The sequence below is a fragment of the Zosterops lateralis genome, assembly GCF_965231275.1.
Source record: "Zosterops lateralis genome assembly, chromosome: 4".
NCBI classification, from domain to species: Eukaryota; Metazoa; Chordata; class Aves; order Passeriformes; family Zosteropidae; genus Zosterops; species Zosterops lateralis.
The window spans coordinates 13891404-13914962 of NC_139765.1; the positions used below are offsets into that span (position 1 = coordinate 13891404).

Here is a 23559-nt window from a genome sequence, read left to right on the forward strand (position 1 = left end):
TCTGCAGTTTTAATTCAGTAAGCTAAAAATTGCTTTAGCATTAGTACCATTTTGAATCTGAAACAGTAAAGCATTACATTTGCAAGAGATCTTTTGCAGTATCTCTTGGATTGAAATAAAGCAGTCCTTCCTGACAACAAACATATAAGGCTAATCATACAGACCAGTCGCTCTAAGCCACAACATTATTTGCACAAAACCTGTGCCCTGCTTCCAATTCTAATTTCTTAAGTGTTCAAATAAAGCTGCAAAACTATTGAAGACAAATTAACTATCTCAGTAGAAAAATCCTATAAAATAGCTGCAGTTTTGGATAGAATTTGGATGATCTCTGATGCAATACTTCCTGCAAGTGTTTGTATCTTTTCTACTTTAATTTCTCTGATCTGTTGCCTATGCTAATGACAATTTTTTTTCCTTTTCTCTTTGCTCCTTCAAAGCCAAAACAAGACAGGCTGATTAGAAGACTGTATTATCATTAAACCTCATAATATTCCCCCTGGACAACACACTAATCCGTTTAACTATTATTGATTTAACTTTGCTGTTCCACAACAGAGAAGTTTACAGAACAGTGTAGCTTTTTTCTTATGTCAACATACAAAGGAATGCACAAAAAGCTGCATTATCATACTAAAATAAATCTATTCAAAGGGAACTGCACATCATTCGTTTCCAAGAGGTAAGGTACACACTCAGCAGGCATCCAACAAAACATATAGCTCCATTTTTTTAGAAAAAAACACATGAATGTCCTGTTCTGCTAGATCAGCAAAGTCTGCTGGTCTGCCTTCAACTGCTACAGAAAATGTGCTGAGTTCAGCCAAGGACCTTAGCTGAAGACCAGAGTCACTTTCAAAGTGCAAACCTGCTGGTTTGTGTCAGGGAAAGGGAGAAACAAACATGGAATGGAAGAATAAGATCGAAGTCTAGAAAGGATCTTAAGGAAACATGGGACCTTAAGGAAACATAAATGCTTTCAAGAACCTCCCTGATATCTGCTCACAACACTCAATGAATGGAATTCTCCACTTAAGTTTCACAGGAAGCAAAAAAATATTGTGAGGGGAAAGGGGGTGATCAGAGACTTTACGAAAACATGGTTACTACTCCCAAGAAAAAAAAGAATTCCATTTCTATCACCACTCCCCAAAGTAGCATCTTCAAAGACTTGTTATGTAACTAAGCAAAGGCTATGGGACAGTCCTACCCTCTCAAGAAAAAAACAACATTTAGGACTGCTTCTGCATAACATTATTTGTTATGTTGCTTCTCTTCCTAATTTTAAAGTAACTATAAAAGTTGTGATGAAATTTTCAACAGGGATGACTCATTTTGTCAATCTTACTGGTACAGTATTGAAGACTGTATAAATCTCAAAACCATCTGCGAAATTCAGATACTATCCTGCAATTCCCAGGGGACAAAAAAAACAAACCAACGTTTCCCCTTGCCAAATCCAAAAAAAGCCAAGTTCAAATAGTCCTACATTGCAAGAACACAGCTTGCACTTCCAGCAACTCACAAATCAATTTCAGTTTCTGGTAAGGTCTACTATTCCTCAGAAATCCAGTTTCAAAATTCTTTCAAATCAGAACAGTTTAATGGCTTGCAAGACACAAGTCCTCTTCCTCAGAGATGATGACACCACTTATGCCTTCAATAGCCATCAAGTTGATATATCACAAACCTGACTGGGTCCTGTCATCTGTTCCCGAGAGATGTGACCATTCACACACGCAAACACAAATTCCAGCTGAGCCTTGAAACAAGCAGAACGCACAATAAAAGACCTCTAAGACACTGCCCCTGAAGCAAACAGCTCAAGAGCCAATGATACAGGCTCCCTAGAATGGGAAAGCGGAAGAAAGGAATTTTCAAAATAAAAGGAGACCACCAATCAAATATTAAGGCATGAATTTAAATGCAAGCCACACTGATACAGCAACCTTACTGTACTATTCTTGAGAAGAATGCAGCAACATACAAAGAGGCTGAATTATTTAAAGTAAATTGCTGGAGTTTAATAAAAAGTTCATGATTAAAGAGATGCATGAGATACTCCCTTACTAGCTAAAACTGAAGGCACACAATATTTTCCTAACAGAGATTGTTTAACTGTGATCATACAAAGGTGTGACTGTTCATTTGGTATTGCTTCCACACTCGCTAGTACTTGCCTCCTGAAAAGAACATGAGAAAAAACCCTCCAATATTACTATTCTTCCTGTCATAAATGAAATTCTCTATGTCCAATTCAATAAACAAAAAAGTTAAATTTTAGCAGCATTTTAATTGAGATGAAATACACTTGGATTATACATAACATTTGGCAGTGATTAAGTGTAATTAAGGTTCTGATATGGCATAAGCAAAACCGACTGGGTATGGAGAGGGATTATCTCCCTCCTCACGTACGTACAATACATTTCAAACTATACTTATATACCATATGCTAATACATATCCATCAATGTTTCCTGTAAATTCTCTCCTATTTCCAATCCTAAAATCTATGTCACTTATTCTTCTGGCGCATGCTTCACTTGTTGCCAGGGGGTCCTCTGTCTTCCTTCAGAGGTCTGTGATGAAGACTTACACTCTTCCTCCTTTTGTCTTCTAGTTAACCTCACAGGTTGTGCGTGTGTACTAAGCGTTGTGTTATGTAAGTAAGCAGTATGTTCCAAAAAAATTAGCCTTGTAAAACCACAGCTTCAGATCCTTTACTTGAAACTGTCCCAACTTTTTCCATCTCAAGGTCATTTCTGTCTTGGGACAAGACTTATCTCAAAACTACATCCTGTATCCTATTTTTACATGTAACATCTGCAAAAGGAGCCCATCTGCTCCTTGACACTAACTTCCTTTATTACTTTGTAACAATTATTTTCTAAAATGTTGATATAGTTACAATTTAGTTAGCAGAAATCATATCCATTTATTATATTCCATATAAGCAACTTCTATGAGATGGCTATTACTTGACTGCAAAAGGAAGAAGAGGCAGTCCACATAAGGAAAACAAACAAGAAGCCCCTACAATATACCATCCTCCCCAATTAGCATTTTGAGCCCCTTCCTTGGCAACAGGATTCCAGCTATTTAATGCCATGTTTTGTCAATAATGTGATAAAGTCCATTTAGGTCTCCTGGTGTAGTATTATTCAAGTCTCTGCTTCCAAGAGTGCTTCAAGTACCCTGTCTGAAGTACAGATATTGCCATTCTAATGTCTATTCCTTACTTGTATCTTTTGCTATTAAGATGCAAGTTTATATCAACAATTAAAAATAGTTTAGGGTAAGAGAACCATGTCTTCACATGCATTTTCATACATTTTAACTGATTTTCTAGAGTAGCTACCCCATGCGATGTCTAAGTACTTGAAGTTCTGTCTGCATATGAAGAGCAAAAAGGCCACACAGCAAGAAGCCAAGGATATGCACACACATCCAAAAGGTGTTAACTTGATTACATGTTAATGCACTTACCTGATTTGATTTCTCTACTGTGCTACTGGGAACCTCTGTGGTATCCTTCACAAAAAAGTTATCTATGATGTGTCTCTCTGCACATTCCTGACCACAAATTGGACAGCGGATAACACCGACTGGGGGGAAAAAAGAATATCTGATTATGCGTGCACAAACTAAGATATATTAAACAACTTCAAAGACAACTTGCAAGGATATATATTATTGAAATGACGTTTTAACACTTTCATGTCAATAAGGTGTGAGCAAGAAAAAGCAAATTCTCATTTATCACTGAAGACGTTTACCTGTTCTTCCCTGATGACATAATTATATCAGCCAAGGTCAAACACTTTCTTGTTTCAATGCCATAAGGAATTTGCTTTAATCTCATAAAAAATAATTATTTTACTATAAAGGGAATGCATTCCCATTGATGATTTGTTGTTATAGAATGGATTAAAATAAAGACTTATTAGTGTGGAATATTAGTAAGTGACACTGAGTGGTATTACATACACACACCAGCAGTGTGACGTGACTGACCTTCATCCATGTCATATGAGAACACAGATGTAGTATATTCAAAATTAATGAGGTGAGTTGTAGAGAGGAAGAATGGACGTGTACTAATATCATGACTACCTTCACATTAAGCAAGAGAAAGCAAGATGAATTTAGGAATAAATAAGCAAGGCTCTCTTCTCTCCTCTACATGATACAATGGGGTACAGTTCTAAGACAGAAACATACTTAGGCTCCAGGCTGAAGAAAGCTGAGAACCAGTAACACAAAGGGTTAAACGATTAGTCTTCTCAACAGAATGGAAAGGGCAATGTAAAGCTCAAAATTTGGGGTTGAGCTGTGAGTAGACTAGGTTGAAATGGAAAATATCTATACAAACATTTTTGAGTAGACACCTTTTTCTGCAGAAAAGCACTGAGGCTTGTTTTTAACATCCAAGAAAAATCTCTAAAATGCTAGGCACTGACATCTTACTTGAAGAAAATTACCATAGTCATTACAAGCAAAAAAGGAAGCAATTAAAACTAAGTTAGGCTGAAATAATCACTTAAGACATGGAAGTCACAGGCAAAAAGCCTACAGTAGAATAGTCATCCAAGTCTACACTGACACAGATTCTAGACCTTCAACTCCCATTTGAGGGGAGAGAGATTCAGGGCCTTAAAAAGATCTGTTTAACTCAATGAATTCAACACCAATATGTAAATCAACACTTGCATGTTTAACTAAACCAGTGTGGGCTTAAATCTGATCCTGTTTCATTTTTACAATAAAATGAAGAAGTACAGAAACTATGAAATATTTCACTTTCTGTGAAAGAACTTAATTCCTTACTCCAAGTGCTTCATACAAGATTAAGGTAACTTTTTCATAAGAATCCTCCAACAGATGCTCAAGATTTAACTGGCAAATCAGGATGAAGCAGTGCTCTAATGAAAGTCCCCCCATTTTACTAAAGCAATTCTTCATTCTGGAAAATCAGCAAGCAGTTTTTCACTCGTTATGAAGGCATTTCACTTTCATCTGAACAGCTATGGTGTTAAGCCTGATTTTACTCTAAGTGCCATTTTCAGTACACATTTGTGCAGCTTCCTTTGATATACAAATTCCATTTTTTGGCTACAACTTTTCCAACATTTTTTATACCATCATCTGCAAGGATAAATGAGAAATTCAGTTCTGGTAAGTCAAGTAGCTAGCAGAATTGCAAGTACTGAATTTCTCCTGTAATTAAGCAAATCAATTTACCACAGTCAAGAGTGAATACATCTCCTAATACTCAAGCTACATACTTTCCAAAAAAGACTATTTTTTACATTTTTCAACAGTGCCAATTACAAACCACCCTCCCTGTTCCTCACTGCTCATTCTTGACCCTGACAAAGCACGATGCTCCAGGTTGATACCAAAATCAGGTAGGGAGGAAACTTTCTAACACAATTTGAAGTATTAAAAAGCAGGCATTTTTTATTGCAGCACACGGGACACGCAGAGGCTATTTCCTCTAATCTGATGAGTCGCAAAACCTTACAAAAAGGTATTTATTCCATCATGATCATAAATATTGATTACAGTGTACTTCCTGGCTAATACTTACACATAACTTTTCCTAGAACTAATTTGGATGTATCCACCTCTTAGAAGAAGTCCTTTTATGTTCCTACAGTGTCCTCTGAAGGGATCTCTGGTGACCGTACTCACTGAGAGCCCCCAGTGTTACGCACAACCTTTCCCTGAATTTCTGTTAAGCCATGCACTGTTACCTCTTGTTACATAACTACCACAAAACCCACTGTATTCCTCATTATCTGTTTATCCAATGGTTCCAGCCACATGGAGCATCCTGTGTGTCTACTTATACATTATTTTATCTACTTCTTTAAAACATATTGCTCCCTTATTTAGACAAGTAAGGCATCATTATGTTCTGTTCCTTTTCTTATAAATGAAAAGCTACACTTCCCAATACATCAAGCAATATAGCCAATTTATTGATTTGTTTGATAAAAGGGTGAGCAAGTGACAGCACTGGGTGTGCGAGGGGTCTCCGTACAAATTCAAGCAACACATGAATTCAGCTCTCAAGTGGTGGTCTCTTGTACCATTCTAGGCACTTCACTTCCCCAATTTTTCAGTTATTTTTTACTTGCTTTTCTTCATATTCAGCAGTTGTGGTTTTTGAAGATCTGTTGGGGAGGTGGTCCAAGATGATCTTCTGCTGCATCTCCAGCCTCTCATTCTTCTTTTAAAATCTTTTTCCACTACCATTATTTTTGGTTATATAGTTTGCTTAAGCAAGCACATATATTCTGTTAGTCAGCATACATTTTGCAAGCCTCCTCTCAATCAGTACACAACTTAAAGCTAGCATACCTTGATGCCTGTCTGTTTAGGGTCTCTCTCTCAGTTATTATAAAACCTAAAGTCAGCAAGCTCCAAAATGCCTTTGTAGGGCCTCTCAGCTTACGCTGGTCTTACTTACCCTCATCAAGCGATTAAAAATTCTTCCATATCCAAAAAAATAACTTGTACAAAGGATAGTTTGAAACTTATATTACAAGGTAGTTTCACACTTATGTTAATTACTTGCAAACAATTACAATTTTGTTGTTAAAACAAACTGTTAGCTAAAAGCCTACTGTTGTATAGTTGCCTTGTTAAATCCCACTTCCATGCCTTACTTAGCTGCTTTTCTTTTGTAACTCTTCTTTATAATAATCCCATGGTCTCTGTCCGCATTGCCTGCAGACACACATACACAGGTAAGTACTGTTTGATTGACACAAATCACAACCTGATTTCTCACACTTTTATTAAGGTCAGCACAGGTGTCTGAGTCAGTCTTTGCATGTGTTTGGGAGATGGGTATTGACACAGACTGGCAAACCAATTCAGACATGGATGTATTTTTCCTGCTCTCCCAAGCTTCACTTTCATCCCCTGTTCCACTTCACTGACCAAATGCATTGCTGACTACAGTGAAGCAACATGAGAAGCAGCACAAGGATGAGAAGAGGACAACACCACCACTGAAGATTAAACCTGGAGCGACTGAATCAGATCAGCTGCATTAACTAGCATTTGTAAATCAGCTTGAGTTGAAAATATGGAAGATAAGGAAAGGGAGGCAAGAAATTAGGAAGCATACTAATATAAACCAAATTGTTTGTGTGCCAACAGAATATTGCTGAGTACCTGTTCAAGAAATCACTTAAAATTTCTAATGTGAGATGGAAAAAAAAAATTAAAAAAAAAAAAAAAAAAATTAAAAAAAAAAAAAAAGAGGAAAAAAATTGCCTACAACTCCCAAAATCTTCATTAATTTTCTTTGCTATAATTCCTTATGCTGTCCAGCTACATGTCAGGGGTTTCTTCTACCACTGCGTGAGGGTAAATTTGCTTTTGTTATAATCTTGGCTTGATTAATGCTACACAAATCAGTTTTAAACCAGATTTAGTCAACCTCAGGATGGTGAATTAAAACAAACGATCTCAAGTATCAGGGTTTATATTCGTCAAAGTAATTGTATAAAATTCTTACTTCTTTTTAATGGAGCAAGCACAGAGAGGTGAAAACATATGACTTAATAAATTGGGAGGAGTTTCATAATCATCATCATGATAATTGTGAGGATAGTAAGTGAGTGAGCAGATCCCACATTTTTATCTGCTCCTTTGTTCCAGGTGTAAGGAGTTAACCCAGTTGCCTGTCTCAAACATTGTTACAACCACAGAAGGACTTTGCCATAAGATAAGCAAAGAATGGAGTGACAGGAGAGCACTATCCCCAGGCCTGGCAGAAGTGAGACCTGGTTAGCTCATTCTGGGTAACACATCCAGATGAAAATTCCCACTGTGGAAATGTGTGTAAGGAAGCAACTGCTCATATGTGTATCACTGGTCAAACAAAGATCACCCCAAGTTCTGGGACAGCTGAAATCTGCAGCCACCACCAACCACTGAAGCTGCCCAAAAATGCCTCCCTTGATACCTGGAACTTGGACTGTAAGATAAGCCACCACAGCAGGAGTGTGAGATAAGATTAAAGGGGTGCTGTTGTCTGAGTGTTATCTCAGATCTAAACGGAAGTTAACAAAACTGGGGGAGAAGAACATATCACTGAAAATGGACAGAACCGCAGAATTTATGGCCACAAGGAAAGCCAGCTCAGCAACTGTGCTGAAATCAGCTTGGACTTGGTAAAACATCATTCCAGCAGGGTGAGATCAGGACGACCAACTCAAAGAAAGAGGAAGACTGAGTACAAGGACTAATTAGCATTAGAAGCAAGGGAATCAATTACCCAATAGAACAGTAGAACGCTATAGCCAATGACCAGTAATTTGTTTCTTTGCTAATATGCATGAACAGTGAAAAGACCTGGAGATTCCCACAACCAAGAAGCCCAGGGTGAAGAAGGATCAGAAGGACACTACAGGTGGTGACTATCTTCCACCTGATCTTTCTTTCTGCTCTCTTTTCTGTTTCTTTCTACCTTTCTTCCTGATATTCTATGTTAAATAAAATCTGTATTATTGACTTCAGCATATGATCTTGTTTGAACCTTAATTTGGGCAGAGGCATATCTCAATAGCTGGATCTTAGTTAGCATCAGGAGCATTGCTTTTTCAGCTGTAAAGGGAGCTGGATCAAGTGTATGTAGCTCAAGCAGAAGGAGTAAAAGTGAAGACCTCCACCCTTCTTAGCATTCTTAAAAAAAACTAAGTCGTTGTGGAATCCCACATTCAGATTTTGCTTGAACCAGGCCAGAACACTATAATGCTAACAAAAGTAGCAAAGCTGGCTCCCTCACTCATTCATTTCTATCCCATGACAACAGAAAGATTTGTGCTGCCACAAAATAAGCTGGATTAGGGACTGCAATATGGATTCAATGGGGCTGTGCCAGGAGAGGAAAGTGTTTTCCCCCACTGGCTACAGGCTCATAACACATGCACCTCTTTCAAGGAATTCAAGGTAGGAATTTTAAGTAGGAAAAAAATCATGGTTCATTCTTGAGTCTTCTTCGCAAGTAACATGCTGCACCCACAAGGGCATCTCAAGCCATTCAGCAGAATGGATTTATAGCTTATACAGTATTATTTCCAACTTGAAACTCAATTTCCTGGGAGCACATTCAAGACCACTGAAGCATCCCAAGACAATAGGAGGAGACTGGTCCGGTTTGCCCCAATTTTGACTCATTTGCGTCTTCACTGTTGCAAACAGGTTTCAGAGCCAATTTAATGAAGCCACTGGATGATCATTTGCAGATCCAAGAGGCTATTTTTGTTAGTAGATGCAAAGCGCTTTACTAAAAAAAAGGAGGACTTAATAGTTCCCTTTCTTCAGATTAAATCAGTCAAAAAACCCACTAGTTTTCTGAAAGAGAGCTCTCTTTATTAAATACAGTGCTTAGAAGCAACTGGCAATTTTACCTGCAATGACATAGTCATTACAGAATAAATAATTAGGGTTTCGTACAGCAATCTTTCCCAGTTTTACAGATGTTTTGCTTGAAATTCTAACTACGCAGATTTCAGAACAAAAAATATTAACAGCAAGTTACACATGCAGTTAAAATGTTTAAAACATGGACACAATAATTAAAACTAATAAGTATGTCAGAGATTGAAGGCAGCACCAGCTGTAAGATTTTTAACATAACTACATAGAAAATTGGTGTGTTTCAAATGTGAGCTACAGATTCTTTTCTCCTCTTGCTCTTTCTATAGATACCATTAATACTTGCAAGCCTTTTCATTAAAATGCATGGGTTTGAGGGTAAGCTTGTTATATTTACACAGGTCATGTTTCCCAGTTAAGAACAAACACTTAGAAAATTGAGAGGCAGTATCATGTGCAATAACGTCTGAATCAATTTTAAAAATAATTACTGCTTTCCTTTTGCTTCTCATTAAGCCACTACTGGTGCTGCAAAATTGGCAACTTCTTCAAACCAGTTTGTTCCAGAAAAAGCTGCTCCCATCTAGTTGTGACAGCCTGCTGCTGCTAGTAGAGAGGAGATCGGTTAAACCAATAAGCAGATACATCTCAAGGGAAAACTGGCACCTACTGCCAAGATATAAACATTCCAACCAACCAACAATCTAGCAAAAAGTTTATTAAAATTATAATTAATTGTTAATTTATTTTATATCCTTTAAAATGCAAATAAATGAAAAGCAGACAAAGACTATTAGCTGTAATCCCCCCTATGGAAGAGTGTTACAGGCCAGTTTTTATGCTGCAGTACATTGACTTTCTTGGAAAGCACTGCAGAGCCAAATTAAAATATTTCAGCTGCTCTGTAAAATGGTTCATTGTTTTTGCTATACATGCCCAATCTTCAAACATTTTAGATAGCATACATTAGACTTCAAAAATTGTAAATTTTACAAGGATTGACTCTCCAGCCACTTCTGAATACCTTAAGAAATTCTGATAGCATAGTTTACATTCACATCCAAAGCTGTCCAATGCATTTTCCTCAACAACACAATTACAAGAAGTGTCATAGTGCTAATAAAGGGAAACATTGTTATTGTGGGACAGACAATGTTTAAGTACAAGATGATAAACAAAAAGTCTCACTGTCTTGCAATGAACGTGCTTAAATGATGATGCAGAAGCTGCGAACAATTAAGCCAATTGTCATTGCTGACTGTGATGAGCATTTCTTTCATCAAAATTAAAATACATTCTTTCCAGTCCTGAAATTGTCAAGTATTTCCAAATGGTATGTAATGAATTCAGACATATAACATGTAATGATTTTGAAGATTCTGTGATATTCTTGCATAGCTTTCTCTGATCAGCCAAGTATTTAATTTTGAAACAACATTTTGAAAGTGGGTTTAATGCTGCTTAGATTTATACATTTTACTGAAATACCATTTAACAGATACTCCAGGATCTTGCCAACAGCACTTAAGTCCATTGTATCCATGTGTTTCTGGAACAAGGAAATTAGTACCTTTCTCCATAATAGCAGCATGTTAACATGTTATAATTAATTTAAAAAAAAAAAAAAAAAAAAAAAAAAAAGACTGGGATAAAAATTTGTTGTCAGAATCTCTGGTACGAAGATCGACCCTGCCTTAGAGCACAACACAGCTAATAATCATTTCTTTGTAGCACTACATTTCATACTCTGGTCTTCATCTTTTTGAGTTCTCATCTACCACCAGCTGCTAGTTCAGCAGTTGCAGTACAATGCATCTATTCCCATAAATCATTGTTATAAAAATAGCAGGTTAGCAGAGTATAATTTGGACAGTTGCAGCCAGTCACAACCCAAAGAACCAAGCCCTTCTCAGGCACTGAAGGAGCTGGTTCTTTTTAATTCTTTGTTGAAAGGATGAAAATTACACTCCAACACGTGACACTCGTGAATGTTTCACTCACTTCTGTTTAGCCCCAGCTACCTTAATGTTCCCATTAACACTGAGCAGATGTGAAGGTACAAAAAAAGCCTCAAAAAATAACTTCTAAATATCTGGATCATATTAAGGGAACCAAATTAGAACCAGCAGTAATAACAGTAGGTAACAGGCTTTAGACAGAGTATTTCAGGATAAATGTCATCCAAACAGGAATGATAATGCAACTCAAGGCTTTTGAGTAGCTCACGTTGCTCCCTCTCCTCTTCAAGTGCTCAGATGAATCCTTGCAACCTGTTCCTTCACAAGTCGCCTTCCATTCTCAATCACTCAGTAACTGCAAACTACCTAAGAGACTTGGCAAACTATCCTCTTGGCCCTCATTTTTCCAGCCACTAGCCTCAGGGGAGCAATTCAGGTACCTAAACAGACATACCTAATTTGAGGGTAATATCATGCCTGACTTCCAGCTACTATTCCAGAAGGAAACAGGGCTCCTGTGGATTGTGCAGTACATCTACCATCCCTTTTTAAAATATTGCAGGCATTCCAAAAATTCAGAAATGGCAGAAGATATTCTAGTTCAGACAGCTGAATTTCAACTCACCTGCCAATTCTATGCCACGTATTTTTGACATTGTGATTTTAAATTCCTGTTGGAGAACACAACTGAGGCACACAGATCTTTGCACCCTAACAAACTGCAGTCTGTAGCTCCAAAGGAAAACCTGATTTAAAATGCTGAAGTGTCAATACTCAGAGGCATCAACTTGTTAACTACTGTGTTCATGGCATCTGTCCATATTCTACTACATGGATATTCATTTTGAGGTTCTCCTCAAGGACAGTTCAGAAGTCATCATGACCTCTATTATGTTTCCTTCAAACTATCCCAAAATATAGATAACAGTGATGCAAAATACAATGGAGAACTCCAACTTTATCTATAAAATATTTGTGCAGGAAATGGATGTTTAAAAAAAGTACATAGAAATAATATGTTGATTTAAAATAATAGGTTCTGGCTTTGATTAGGTAATTTTGTTTGGTGAGAGGGTGCAGGGGAAAAAAGAGCTGATTAATACTAAGAAGAGATTTTTTTACTAATTAATGCCTCTTCAATATATTCTTCAACAACACTATGGTAATAGTACATTTACCATCCAAGTACACTGCCCAACACTTGGATACTCAACAGCAAGAAAGAGGAATTAATGTATTTATCAGTAAGTTCTGAGTATTTTTAAAGGTACATTTTCAATCTGTGCTGCAATTAAGTCTATTATATAACAAATACTTTGACCTGGCAGTATTTTAAAGTCTTTTAGTTTTTAAAGCTTGCTGTTGACAGGGACAGAGAAAATGAAAAGTACAACAAATGTCTGATGGAAATTCCCACTCTAATAAGAGAAAACAATATAGATAACGCTTTCCTGCAGTTTACATCAGATAAGTCTGAGTGCTCTGCACGACATTATTAATGGAATAAAAAAGTAAAGCTCCAAGCCATTCAATTTATTTAAGTAATATAACCCAAGACTCCTGATTCCAGTCTATTCTGACTGCACATTATATTTAAAAGCTGTTCAACAAGAAAGCTTGTCACATGCAAGATTTTTGCATCTATGAAAAAGCAACTCTTAATGGTACCACAAAACTAATACTGATTTATTATGCTGACTCCATGGAATAAATTTTCCACCCGAAAGATGGAAAAAGTTTCTTTGTAGTGTTACTAACCTTTAATACCTTCAGTGGGATTCATCCGAAAGTTACATCAAGCTGCCTTCATAGTCATTGCAGACATAGGTAATAGTTAGGTCATGAGTGGTCTCGTTGTTAAAGCAGATGTCTACACTTGGTCAGATGAATTACACCTTAAAAACATCCACTTCCCAGTAACTACACTAATACTCTTATCCACCCCTGCTGCAAGAATCCTTCCAGTATTCTAAAATCAGTCATTAAGAGAGGAGATTATCTTCCAAGTATACTGCAAATTACAGGGATTGCATTTTGGGGGCAGATGGTCAGGAATAAAAAGCCAGCTCACTCTACATTCTTCTCTTACATGCGCCCAGTATGCCACAGCACCGTTGTAAGGGTTCAAAGAGCAGGGTGCCCAGCTTTTTCCACTTCCCGCATAGCTTTAAGACTACCAAGCTGGAGCAATATATGCACTGTGAGATTCACATATGGCTATGCAGCCTGCAAGAGCCAGCATTAATTAAGAAGCAGCGTTATCATATCTTCTGACATTGCATTAATATGAAAATTATTGAATGTAACTAATAAAACATATTCCTTCTGGGTTGAAGAGATGCACTAACTGATCAAATAAAAACAACAGAGATTTCTAACTGCTGCCCTACAGCTTTCAGAAAACAGCAGGTTACAGAGCCAGCAGTGATACTGCTTATGTTCCCATGGTGTACCTCCTTCTGTTGCTGTAATCTAATCTAAAGTAGGTAACTGAACCATGACCCAGAGCCTGTTGGCTGATGTGAATGAACATCCACTGAAGAAATCTAGTTTCCTCCATTTTCTCAGAACTAAAGAACTCCTTTAGAGATGCTTTCCCAGCATGACACTTTCAGCATTAAGAATGAAGCTTAAGAAAATTCATCCTCTACCAAAACTGGTCTTCGTAAGTGCCATTTATATACCTTCTGTCCTTTAGACTCACTTAATCTCTTTCCACCTTCTTGCACCATACTGCCTCAAAGGATTGATAATGAAGTTCTGGAAATACTACATTTGGCATCCAATACCAGCTTGGGAATGAACTAGAACTGTACTTCTATTCTTTCTTTATTTTTAAGGAATAATGACAAGAGTTCCACCATGGCATTGTGGTTCTTAATCTACTTGTCTGCCATAATGACAAATAAAAAGCAAAAACAACTAGCCACAACTTTAACCAGAACAACAGTGATTCTGGCAAAAGTTTAAAGCCAGACATCCCACAGCTTACAACACCTACACTATAGTCTCAAAAACTTAAATCAGTTAAAAAGGCAGCCAAAGAAACCATTTTAAATCTGACCTCATCTCAATGGAACTGGGAGCAGGGAAAAGGGAAAAAAAAAAAAAACCAAAAACAAAAACAAACACACAATACATAATATCAGATTGGAACACAATACAGTAATACTGCTGCTAAATGGACTTTTAAAGGATACAAGATTAGCATTTAGCTTCTTAAAGAATCCAGACTACATTCAGTTTTTGCACAAAGGGTGGAATGCAGCAAAGAAGACTGTCAGCTGTTTATTGGGATACCCATAAACAAAGTCATCTTCATTTTGCCAAAACAGCTTCTGGAATCACTATTTTGAAGAGATATCTTTGGCCCCATTGAATGCCAATGGCTGTGATGATAATCTAGAAGACACATGAGCTACCACAAATCATGGCTTCACTTCTAACTTGTATCTAGACCAGCTAGAAGGCCATTTCTGAAAAGCAAAAGGCAACAGAGAACTCTCTCCCTGCATAATCCATAAAGATGCACACAATTTTACTGATGGTGCCAGTGCCAACAGTCCATATATGAAATACTTATTTACTGAGTGACAAAAGCAATATTTGCAAGTCATTCTTATGGTACAGATAGGAGTTATGACAAACATAAGTTAAGGACTGTTTTCTTTCATTTTTTTGTTTAAAATTCACTACTAGATGTGGGAAAACCACAGGTCCTCCCACATGTTCCATTCCAGAAACTTCTGAACACTCTTTTGCAAGACTGGACTCTGCCTTTGCTATGAAGCAGAAAACAAACATTCTATTTAACAACTTGGAGTGCAACATTTGACGAAAAGAGCTGCTAGCATTTCTGGATTCCCATTCAGATGAACTATCTGAATACCACCTATGCTTATCCAAGGAAAGAATTCTATGTGTCTGTTTTGAGGGAATACTCAGGCAATATTTAACACATGAGCTCTGAAACCACATTTGAGTTTCTTGCATACAGACAGGACTGAAGAAAGTTTAGAACTCCTCCAAAGAAAGGAAGTTCCTTTAACAGTTGATTACACTAAACAATCTAAGTACTTTAAGTTCAGTGATTTCCAAGATATGCTAGGCAGCAGGTTATACCCTCACAGTCCCTTCTCCCTACTCAGGAAGATAAAACTGAACTATGGAAGGCCAAGTAGTCTGTAGTTAGTAAGCTCAACAAAGTCCATACGCTAAAACAAGTGAGAACAGTAGCTACTAATGTGTGATGAAGGGCCCCCAAACAAGACAAAAGCAAATAAAGAACAGAACTATTGAGTGCTGAAGAACAACTGCTTAAGCAAGAAAAAGTAGGAATCCATAAACACACAAAAGAGATAAAATACAATTCAGACATATTATACCCCCAGAGTATCAAAGTTCCCAGATATTTTACCATTACTGAGGTCCTACTATGGGACACTCACTACCCATCATTATACAGCTCTATATTCATTCAACAAAGCCAGTCTGCTAAACAGATTGTCTTTATCTCAGTGGCCAACTGATGAACTACCTGCTACTCTAATTTATCACTTTGGGGCTGTCATACTGAAATCAGCCACAGAGAAACTATCTAACCCCTGAGCTCAGAAAGTCCGAAACTTTCAGCTTCCAGGGTTCCAACATCTAACAAGTTTTGAGCATTAGAAGGCAGGTGCTCTTTATTCCAGTGCACTGGTCACTTGGAGGATCCTTACTCTAATTAAGTGCCCTGAGCATGGAGTAAACAGGTTTTCATCATACACACCAATGACACATTCATTAGCTATTAGCTTACTTGAAGTATATATATTAGTTCATTTGACATAGTCACACCCCTCATTGGGAGTCCTTACAGGGTTCTTTGGGGGTCTTTTTCAGTGGTCTTCAATGTACAGTGTCCTTTTCAGATGGCTATTCCTTGACTCCCACTTTTGAGTAAGCACAATTATCATTGTTTTCTGTAACTTCTGCTTTGTCAGCCTTGCAAAGCTGAGCTGGCATCCTAGTCGCCTTTTGCAGGACTTCTGTTTGCCTAAGTTACATCCTTTATCTATTTCTCCAATGGTGTGCTGTTCTGCTCTACTGTCCTCAGACTAAAATGGTGTTTTATTCTACTGTCATAGCATAAAACATATAAACACATTCTATTGTCATAGCAGTCTATTCATAGCATAGCTAGGCAATGCTATGAATTCAAACTTTTACTTGAAAACTGTTGAAACAATAGTTACAAGTCATCGAAGTTTTTCCAAAGGCAAAGAACATTCAAAGCTGCTACTCCTTCTCCTTAAACCAACTGGCAAAGATGGCATGTAATTTATATTCCTACATTATTTCAGCAACTAGCTTACTCATTTTAAAGCAAAGTCCAGGTTAGAAAAAAATGTGTTTCAATTCACACTTTCACTGTTTGTTGCAGCAGCTCTTTGTTAAAGGGTAGAAATGAGCAAAGGCACAGATTTCTTGTTTATCACAGCGTGAGAAGGGTCCTGGGTTTATTCCTCTTTACAGCTCAGCCATCCTGACTCCAACTGCTCACTGACTCTGGCTGCAGCAAGCTCCTGCTGGAGGTTTCCCTTGCAGCCTCTGACTGCTGGTTATTTCCTGCTGGACTATGACTGCAGATATTAGTTTGCAGACTCTGAGTGCAGGCTTTTACCCAGCTAGACTGTGACTGCAGGTTCCAACAACAGGCTCTAACCACAGACCCACACTGACCTCACAGCAGTGATTCTCTCTCTCCAGGATCCTTTTTTGTCACGAGCCTCTCATTCCCTCTTCCTCTAGGTTCCTCTTCCTTCATTATTCTCCATGATGATCCCTTCACCAGCTAACCCACTCCCTTTTACCACTCTTCTCTTTACTGGACATAGCTGTGACTTATCAAGGGTGAGGCAGTATTGGTAATTAACACAGCTGTTACTTATCAAGGACAAGGTCACCTATATTCCCTTCTCCTACAGCTGTTGAGGACAATTTTGCACACTGCTTATTTCTAGTAACAGACTTGTTGGTGCTGGGCTGTTTTGTTGAGGCACTGCACCCTGCATTTAAAATTAGAACCTTGCTCCCACTTAAAAATGTCTCATTCTCCAGTCGTAGCAGTGCTGCAGCTCTCTCCCTCTTTCTTTCCACCTACTCATTCCCTGTGCAGCTGCCAGCATTCCCTCCCTTAAGAGCATCAGTGTTATAAGTACCCTGACATAGCAGGCTCAGCAGCAGTCGCCTAAAGCACAACATGAACTTGCGTGAAGGCTGGATTACGGCATTAGTCCAACAAACTTCAGCTCACACATCCTTGACCAGGCTCAGACTCTAGAGCACATGCCTAGAAACAAATGAAGCCCATCAAGTAAGTTTTATTAAATGCTTTCCGACCTCAGGTAGGCATCCTAAAAAATAGGGGGGGGGGGGCGGGGTTCCAAGTCAACATGTATGTTAACAGTCTTGTTTCTTTTTTACGAGCTACAGTCCAGACAGATGTGTTAGCTCATTGGGGAAATTATGCAGTCATTTTTCAAATTACGCAATCATTTTAGTTCAAAGGGTATTTGCACTACAGTCTTGTTTTATTCAAATTGCACTATATTCACTTGAGGGACTACAGTTGAAAAGGAAACGCTCCATTTTAATATTAAGTTGCCTGTGGCAACTTAAGTTATTAATCAGAAATCTTTCTACATTCAAAAGGCAAATGGCTTAGTTCCCCTGTCCATGTACTCTCACTTACAGAGGATTCAGCACTAGAGCTACAGATTTCTTTTTTGAAATGAGGATGTCTCCGTGACCCAAATCCACGTTACAAACAAGGGCCCTCAAAACCCATGAGTACAGTTCAAAGAGCAGAGTCTTGCTTACTTGTAATCCTTTTCCCATAGACCACTGATAAACTTCAAAAATAACTAGAAACATTGTTTAACATCAGTCCTCTATCATGTTAGTAATGTACGTAAGGTAATATGCAATTTTCTCCCACATAAAAGCTTCAAATAAGCATTTACTTGAATCACTGAAGAGATGGTATCAAGTAATTTGGGACATTCCTTGGCTAAACCTTCAGTTTCATAGCTGATTTTGCAAGACTGTTTCCTGTTAAAAATAATCTCATCTGCTTAGTTACTTCACACAACTGTTTCATGCTTTCTTTGATGGTAAATATTTATGGTTTTATACATACTCTCTGGCTGGTAGGCAAAAAAGTAGATAATTTGGTCAGTTCAACTATGTCACTGACACCTTCAAAGCACATTTGAACTGCAAGTATGTACTTTAAATATACACAACTCCATAGCTACCTAATTGCTAAGGTAAAATTTAAAAGCATCACTGAATTTTTCTATGAAAATGTTTTTTCTGTGACCTTTAAATTTGCCAAAGAAAAAAGAATGCATCAGAAAACTGTTACAGCACATAAAAGTTAGACATAAAATAGCAAGTCCAATAGAAGATTTTTGTACTATTAACACTCAGTGGGATCATCTGCACTGGCCCACAACCCACACTTCAGGCCACATGCACCTGAAGAACCTTGCCTGACCAGTGTGTTATGGAGACCCTGTGGAACAGATAACCACCTTCAGCCCATGGAGAGCCCTGTGCTGGAGCATGTGGATGCCTGAAGGCAGCTGTGACCCCATGGGAACTCTGTGCTGGAGCAGGCTTCTGGCAGGACCTGCGGATCCATGGAGAGAGGAAACTGGAGCAGGTTTGCTGGCAGGACTTGTGACTCCCTGGGGGGCCCACGCTGGAGCAGGCTGTTCCTGAAAGATTGCAGCCCATGGAAATGACCCATGTTGGAGCTGTGTGCGAACAACTGCAGCCTGTGGGAAGGATTCACACTGGAAAAGTTTGTGGAAAGCTGTCTCCCATCAGAGGGACCTCACAGTGGAGCAGCAGGAACATCATGTGCTGAACTGAGCACAGCCCCTATTCCTGTCTCCCTGAGCCACTCAGCGGGGAGAGATTGTGAATCGGGCCCAAAGTTAAGCCTGGGAATGAGGGAGGGGTGGGGGAAAGGTTTTTTTGAAGTCTGCTTTCACTTATCATCCTACTCAGATTATGATTGGTCATAAATTCAATAATTTCCCCAAACTGAGTCTGTTCTGCCCATAATGATAATTGCTGCTGAGTGATTCCCCTATCCTGATCTTGACCCCCAAACCTTTTGCTACCTTTTCTCTCCCCTTTCCAGTTGCAAAGAGGAGTGACAGACTAGCTTTGGTGGGCATCTAGCATCCATCCAAGGTCAAACCACTGTATTACTGTATTAAAGTATTTTATTTTACTGCAAAAACCTTTTAAAAGTCTAAATTACCAATTTCAGAAATAATGAATTTTTTAATGTAGCCAGTTACTCATCCTGAAATACAGTCCTATTTAGAATTCACTTGAAGTTCCTTTGGTTTTCCCCTGACTTGTTTTTAGATTAGATACAACAGGCAAAATACCAGCTTTACAAGTTTACCGTTACTGGGAAATTCCACTAAATAATATGGCAATTCCTCCTACAGCATCTTAGCAAACATACACAATACTGGCATAAAGATTTTCCTGTACTAAAGACAAGTTTCTTTAACAACACTACATTCAGAATCAGGAGTTCCAACAAAATTTCTTTCTCAAACTTAACAAATGGGTGAAGTTCAGAGAACACAGTCACTTTGCTTTGTAATACTCATGAAATTCAGCAGACCAAGCTAAAAGCCCGCTGCACATTCTTCAGGATATTTTTCCTAGGAATAAGCTAGCCCACAAAAACATTCTTCCACTTGCCTCTTTATGAACATATGCACCATTATTTTTCCTTGCTCTTCAGACAAGACATTTTCTTAAGCGATATCTCAATTATAAGCATTAAAACAACCCAATACACCTTTAATTAGACACCTGAGAATTTTTAATACATTAGTATATATTTGCTTTCCTTATGATCCTTTCACCTTATATTTGCTTTCCTTATGATCTTTTCACCTTATGATCTAGAATTCTTTTCCACTGCTGAAAGTACTAATTGTTAACCAGAGACATTATAAGCTGATTTTGTATTGAAACAGAGCTAGGTTGGCTTCTGAGGATATAAATCTTTGTCTGAAAAGAAGTTTCACACAATGATACAGCTATTTTGATAACTTGTACAGCCTAATTTCTCTAAGGCTTCCAATTGGAATGAGCTTGGCAACTGCAATTGAAACACGCATCCGATGAACAACTGAAGCCATTAGGAGCAATCTCCCACTTTCTGTGCACGAAAGAAGCAAGAACATGAATGCATCCAAACTACCCTAGAAATATTATTCTGCATACATAAGACAAACATCTATTACATACTTATATTAATCATCTATCAGAGCAAGCATGATTCAAGCTTATTTCCACAACATGCAGTTGCCTGCCTTTAAGGCTGCATAGGCATGCCTCCAGATTTTTATAGAATTCCTGGTAGAAGAGAAAGCAGTAACTTTTGGCAAATATATCTCTACTTCAAATTACACTTGTACAGTAAGTATCATATCCCATTGTATGGATCTTGAGAGCATACCTTTCTCTAAAAGAAGGTTATTATAACTAGCAAAATAAGAACTTTCTCTAAATAGTTCATTCATTAATACTTTAAGCTTTTACTAGCTTTGTAACTTTTTAACCAAGAGATTTGTCCATTACAGGCTATCAAAACAATAATATTGTATTTCACCTCAAATGATAAATGCATTTCACATATGCAATCTCTGGGGCTCTGGGAATTTTCAATTCAAAGTAAGCACAAATCCAAAACAGAATGAAAACTAGACTTTCCTATGGCTTTCCTATACACTATTTCTAAATATTAGCACTCCAAAATCTCCTTTATGTTGGAGATTAAACAATTCACTTCTTGATACACCACAGCAGAAACAAGATCCTTCTTGTGAAAAGGATGCACAGATGCAACCACATTTATGAAAGTCTGAGTATACAGCCACACAAATAAAACATGGGCTCTTTGTAATGGCAAAGATAGAGAGAATTTGCTTTAAGCAAGTGGCACTATCAAGGATGAAATAGCAATATTCATTTGTAGCAGCAGATTTAGAACAAGAATCTTAAGTATTCTTAGACTACCAAGACACGGAAGCAAAACTGAACTTCACCATAAGAAACAGTAAATGAAGTATTATAGCCTTCAAACTCACTAACAAAGGTCTCAATCATCATCCAGCTAAAGGAGGGAAGTAAGAAAAGAGACAAGTAATGAATTTTAAGTCGATGTCAAAAGCTGTATTTTCAAGGTCGAATGAAGTGATGACATCGGAAAGTCCAGATATAAATATCAGACGAGAATCTGAAAGAATTTTAAGCTATCTGTAAAAGGACTGACTGTGGGACATAATAAAGCAGATGCCACACACATATGTGAGGGGAAGTCAAGGGTAAGGTCTTCATCCCATCATTAGAGAACTTTAAATTGTATTGCCAAGCAAGTGTTTCTGGGAAGTACTAACCTGAAATACTAACATCTCTGAACCCTTGTTTAGTAACTCTGAAGTATTTATCCTTATTTATTCCTTACTTAGCCTGTATTGAGCATATTTGAAATGTTAGTCCAGACACTCCCCAAGAATACAGATCATGGGATTGTCCAAACATTATGTGCTTCTAACAGCTTCATACGAATTTGTTTGCTAGCAGGTTTGCTATATAGGAGTTACAGAAAAAAAAAAGTTTCTGTCTACTGATTTGGCATTGAGACTAGTAAGACATCATGATGATACCTCCATAAAACTTTGCTATATAGTTCCATTCCCCGCACCAGTTCAAAGTCTATTTTGTGCACAGATTTATGATGAAGAGCAAACAAAGCTACTTGCAACTTGAAAAGTTTTGAGAGGGAACAGAATTTCAATCTCTAACTTTGCAGCTTTCATGTACCGATTTCACATGTGAAAATTCCAGACGAGTACTATGAGAGTCTGCACATTACAAACACTACTCTTTAAGTACAGGCTACTACTCACTCACTGAAGTGCAGCCCAGACAAAATTTGGGCAAGTGGCAGACTTCTAAAAACAGCCTTTTTTGTGTATGCTCCAGTTGTAACTCGCACAACTGGACAGTAAAGAATGGCTATTTGAGAAACAAAAAGAAAACTCACATGAACTTTGCCAAATAGTTAGTACAGGTGGCTGTAGAGACTTGCTCACAAGTGTCGTATTGTCCTGGGTTGTAGTGTAGGATGTACACAAAGTATTTACTCTATCACCATCTTCATGAACTGCTGAAACCAAGTGGGGCAGTGTTCTTCCCAGGCCCCCCTGGCTTTGGGCTCTTCCGCTAATGGCCCATCAACGCCTTGTCCATGACTCACAGGTAACTCCCTCCAGGAGTTATCTCTGTTTAATGGGCCATCAAGGACCCACTTCACAACTCCTCATCCCATTGTGAGGTGCTCTGCCCAGGGGGAGGAGCCAAGCATTCTCACCTGGATAGAATCTGGGATTTGGGACAGGATAAGCAGCCCTTACCTAGTGGATTTCCAGAGGACCAGAGCTACCAGACCTTTCTACAGGATCACTGCTTCAGGAATACCACCTCATCAGGACTGCTTCCACCACCCTGCTCAGGTTGTATTCTGACTCTGTCAGTGGTCTTTTGTGTTGTTGCATTTATTTTATGTTATTTTACCTTTTTACCTTTCTTCTTATTACATTGTATTTCTGACTTGGAGCCTCTCACTGGTTTTGTCAAACCATGACACACATCTAGAGAGCTGCTCTTGCTGCACTCCCTGCAGTTCATAATGTTCTGTCTGGCAATCCATTTTTTGGCAATACAACACCGAAACTATCACTTATAGCAAATAAGCTACCACTGAACATTCAGAAAGCAGCGAGGTCTCCAGTGCTAAAACCACTGGTGTCCAACATACTGATGATTCTTCAACACCTCCAACTTCAGGAATGGTAGAGAAATCAGAAACTCCAGATTTTCTTTTCTGTAGAAGTTATTCTACTTCAAAATTGAGTGCATGTAGCAGTATAGAATACATCCATGCCAACTGGCCTCTCCACTAGTTTGCCTTTGCAAGAGGAATACTAGTTAACATTTGTCACATGAAACTCCTCTGCACATCTTGCCGCTTGTTTGCTGTTATCCACATTGAATCTTGTATTCAAGTGAGCAACTCCAGAATTCTTAATTCACTTTAAGCTTGAAGTCTT

General features: G+C 38.1%; 1 protein-coding gene across 2 annotated transcripts in view; it reads right to left on the bottom strand.

Moving 5' to 3' along the window:
- Positions 1-23559, bottom strand: part of TRIM24 (tripartite motif containing 24) — a gene marked incomplete at its 5' end in the record, with an annotated part of 56085 nt that overhangs the window by 29304 nt on the left and 3222 nt on the right. For both annotated transcript variants that reach the window (XM_083859545.1, XM_083859546.1), the window contains one exon: positions 3489-3607. In XM_083859545.1, the coding sequence (XP_083715671.1) occupies positions 3489-3607 (119 nt within the window). The remainder of the gene's footprint in view (positions 1-3488; positions 3608-23559) is intronic.